Below are 4,263 nucleotides of genomic sequence, written 5' to 3'. Positions count from 1 at the left end.
CACTTTAGTTATATTCAACAGCTTGTAAGATGCACAGCGACCTCTGATGGACACGAGGGAGAAATACATGTTGCACCCGACATGATACCAGCAATACCAAATTATTTTGTGTAAAATTTATGCTGCCTTCACAAGAATTATTAACAATTAACATTTTGCATTAATGCGTCACATTTTTATATATATATATAACTTATTGTAATATTCAGATATATAAAACATATATTAAATGTATAAATATATATATTTGAAGAAAATACATATATATATATTATTTTTTTTACACATATTTGTGGGAAAACATTATATATATATATATTTAATTCTTTTTTTTCAATATATATTTTATATATAAATCTTCAAATATATATATATAATCTATCTTGTGTGTGTATCAGTGGTGTATTCTCTCATCCTGTGTGTGCAGCTTTGTTATTAACCTGGCGAGGGAGCGGTGGAGGCCATCACCCTGCCGTTTATCTATAGGTCAAAGGTCAACTCTCCGTTGAGAAACGGGTCAAAGGGCCCGTGTGTAGTCCTTCTGTTTGTGTCCCAAACCATAAACAACCTGTACTTTAAATGTTTCCGTCCGTCAACTTGCAGAGCCAGGAGACCCAGCTCCTCCTACATGTAACCCAGGTGCATGCTGGTCCTGTACCTCTACTCCTACATATAACCCAGGTGCATGCTGGTCCTGTACCTCTACTCCTACATGTAACCCAGGTGCATGCTGGTCCTGTAGCTGCCTCCTCCTACATGTAACCCAGGTGCATGCTGGTCCTGTACCTGCCCAGTGTTACTCAATTAGTTTTTTTTATTCGTTTAGTTATAACATAAAAATAAAGAAAAAGAATTCAGATATATACAATAAAACATACAAATATTTATGGATATGTATTTATATCCAAATCCAAAAAAATAAAATAATTTTAAAAATCAATGTAAATAAGCAATGATAAACAGTCCTACTTGTCAATATAATAACTGAAGACGAATTAAAGGGCTTTGGGTTGAAGGTTTGTCTCCGTTCTGCTCGTGTTGTCGTCTCCGTTCTTCTTGCAGCACCTTTTATTCCCTTTCAAACGACCCACTATCTCTGACCTTTGCCCTCAGGCAAACCAAGACTCCCTGTGATTGGTTGGAGGTGTTGCACCCCCCTCCCCCGGGTTCTAAAGTCCACTTCTTTTTGAACGTGTGGTCTCCACTCTCACCCGCTCCGCTTCAGATCCTCAAGATGTCCGACCGAGGCGTGTTCGACACGGACGTGCAGACCCTGACCCGGTTCGTCCTGGAGGAGGGCCGCCGGGCGCAGGGCACCGGGGAGCTCACCAACCTCCTCAACTCCCTCTGCACCGCCGTCAAGGCCATCTCCACCGCGGTGCGCAAGGCCGGCATCGCCAACCTGTGAGCGCTGAGAGACCTCCATTTGATCTCTTCTTTTCCTCTCGCTCCATTCGTGTGTCTGTGTTTTTAAATGCCATTTGATATCCAGGAAGAGTTGTTTGTTTTTTAGTTGCATGCAGTTTTAAACTTCAGGGTCAAAGGTCAACTCTGTGCATGTTGTGTCCCCAGAGGGCAGAGGTCAAGGAGGTAATGGGCTCCTCGGACCTTTTCCTCAGGGGCTTTAAGAAGAATACCAAAACGTCCTGAAAGCATTTCTTTAAGCCCGGTTTTGACCCCCCGGTAAGGTACGGCATCGCCGGCAGCACCAACGTGACCGGGGACCAGGTGAAGAAGCTGGACGTCCTGGCCAACCACCTGGTGGTCAACATGCTCACCTCCTCCTTCTCCTGCTGCGTGCTGGTGTCGGAGGAAGACGAGCACGCCATCATCGTGGAGCCGGACAAGCGGGTGCGTGTGTGTGCGGTTACTAAAGTGTGTTGTTACTAAAGTGTGTGCGGTTACTAAAGTGTGTTGTTACTAAAGTGTGTGCGGTTACTAAAGTGTGTTGTTACTAAAGTGTGTGCGGTTACTAAAGTGTGTTGTTACTAAAGTGTGTGTGTGGTGCTGAGGTGGTTTGCTCTGGACTCTCAGGGGAAGTACATCGTGTGCTTCGATCCTCTGGACGGCTCCTCAAACATCGACTGTCTGGTTTCCATTGGAACGATCTTCGGCATCTACAAAAAGGTTTGCAGCTCCACACGTTTCATTTATTTATATACAGGACTGTCTCAGAAAATTAGAATATTGTGATGAAGTTCTTTATTTTCTGTAATGTAATTAAAAAAACAAAAATGTCATGCATTCTGGATTCATTACAAATCAACTGAAATATTGCAAGCCTTTTATTCTTTTAATATTGCTGATTATGGCTTACAGCTTAAGAAAACTCTAAAATCCTATCTCATAACATTTTAATATTTCCTCAGACCAAGTAAAAAAAAAGATTTATAACAGCTGAGTGTTTGTCAAGGCTCAGGAAACCCTTGCAGGTGTTTCGAGTTAATTAGACAATTCAAGTGATTTGTTTAATACCCTACTAGTATACTTTTTCATGATATTCTAATATTTAGAGATAGGATATTTGAGTTTTCTTAAGCTGTAAGCCATAATCAGCAATAAATCAGAATAAAAGGCTTGCAATATTTCAGTTGATTTGTAATGAATCCAGAATGCATGACATTTTTGTTTTTTTAATTGCATTGCAGAAAATAAAGAACTTCATCACAATATTCTAATTTTCTGAGACAGTCCTGTATATATATATATATATATATAATGCTATCAACAGTCTCCTTCGCTGCCTTCACAAGACTAATTAACATTTTGCATGAATGTGTCAAATATACATGTATGTATATTTATTTATTTTCTTCAAATATATATTTTATATTTGAAGAAAATACATTATATATTTAATTATCTATTTATATTTTCTTTAAATATATATATTTCAAATGTATATATTTTTCTCAAATGTATATCCTGACTGAATGTGTTTCCATGTCATGCGACCTTGTCATTCCTCCTCAGTGAGAACGGCTGTTGCTCCATTCCTTCAGTTCCTGATTGCTCTGCTGATTTAAGATTTGACGTGTAACTCGTGCTCTCGTGTCGTCGATGAAACTCTTTCGTTCCTCAGACCGGCGACGGCGAGCCGACTGAGAAGGACGCTCTGCAGCCGGGGAGGAACCTGGTGGCCGCGGGCTACGCTCTGTACGGCAGCGCCACCATGATGGTGCTGTCCACCGGCCAGGGGGTCAACTGCTTCATGCTGGACCCCGTAAGACCGCTGCTCCCTGGCCGTGTCCAGAGAGAGAACTCTTTGTATCTAGATTTAATATATGGCTTTTTAAAAATATTTTCTAAATATATCTTTTTTTATATGTGTGTGTGTATAGATAACATATTTAGAAAATGCACAAATATTTATTTTTAGATATATATTTATAAATATTCTAAATATATATATTTATAAATATTCTAAATATATATTTATAAATATATATATTTAGAAAATGCACGAAAAATATTTAGAAAAAGATACATATATATTTGTGTTTGTGCATATATCTTTTTAAAACATTTTTGTGGATTTTCTATATATATACATCTTTTAAATATTTGTATGTATAATCCTTTTGGATCTCTGGTTCCTCTTTCAGGCCATCGGTGAGTTCATCTTGGTGGATCGAGACGTGAAGATCAAGAAGAAGGGACAGATCTACAGTCTGAACGAAGGCTACGCGAAGCACTTCGACCCCGAGGTCACCGAGTACCTGCAGAAGAAGAAGTTCCCGGAGGTAGCGCCTCTTCACGCCGCCGCCGCCGACTCGTACCTTCTATCAAATTCACTTTGTGACCCGCTCGCGTCTGCAGGATGGCTCCGCCCCTTACGGCAGCCGATACGTCGGGTCCATGGTGGCCGACGTTCATCGTACTTTGGTGTACGGAGGAATCTTTTTATACCCCGCCAACGCCACGAGTCCCAAGGGCAAGGTGAGCCGCGGAGGTCAAATGCACACGCAGAGTTGAGGTGAAGCTTGGGTGTAACTCCTCCCCCTCCGCTCAGCTGAGGCTGCTGTACGAATGCAACCCCATGGCCTTCATCATGGAGCAGGCGGGGGGCGTGGCCTCCACGGGCGCCGGCCGCCTGCTGGACATCCAGCCCACCGACATCCACCAGCGCGCCCCCGTGGTGCTGGGCTCCCCCGACGACGTGCAGGAGTACCTGGACATCTGCAAGAAGCACCGCAAGTGAGCTCAGTTAAGCCCCGCCTCCACCGGCTGATGATGTCATCTGAATACAACTCCTGACTCTGT

General features: G+C 42.1%; 1 protein-coding gene across 2 annotated transcripts in view; it reads left to right on the top strand.

Annotated features, from left to right (window-relative positions):
* Positions 1–1,206: 1,206 nt before the first annotated feature.
* The window catches only part of LOC130205254 (fructose-1,6-bisphosphatase 1-like), a 4,040-nt gene continuing 983 nt past the window's right edge, over positions 1,207–4,263 (top strand). Inside the window, exons 1-7 of one of the 2 annotated variants that reach the window (XM_056432495.1) lie at positions 1,207–1,404; positions 1,689–1,851; positions 2,035–2,127; positions 3,083–3,223; positions 3,606–3,743; positions 3,820–3,939; positions 4,013–4,206. In XM_056432495.1, coding sequence (XP_056288470.1) covers positions 1,235–1,404; positions 1,689–1,851; positions 2,035–2,127; positions 3,083–3,223; positions 3,606–3,743; positions 3,820–3,939; positions 4,013–4,201 — 1,014 coding nt within the window. In that variant the 5' untranslated portion in view covers positions 1,207–1,234 and the 3' untranslated portion in view covers positions 4,202–4,206. The remainder of the gene's footprint in view (positions 1,405–1,688; positions 1,852–2,034; positions 2,128–3,082; positions 3,224–3,605; positions 3,744–3,819; positions 3,940–4,012; positions 4,207–4,263) is intronic. The other variant, XM_056432494.1, reaches the window with a different exon arrangement.

The sequence above is a fragment of the Pseudoliparis swirei genome, chromosome 15, assembly GCF_029220125.1.
Source record: "Pseudoliparis swirei isolate HS2019 ecotype Mariana Trench chromosome 15, NWPU_hadal_v1, whole genome shotgun sequence".
Lineage (NCBI taxonomy): Eukaryota > Metazoa > Chordata > Actinopteri > Perciformes > Liparidae > Pseudoliparis > Pseudoliparis swirei.
The sequence above is the reverse complement of the archived record's forward strand: the minus strand, read 5'-3'. Positions and strand labels throughout refer to the sequence as shown.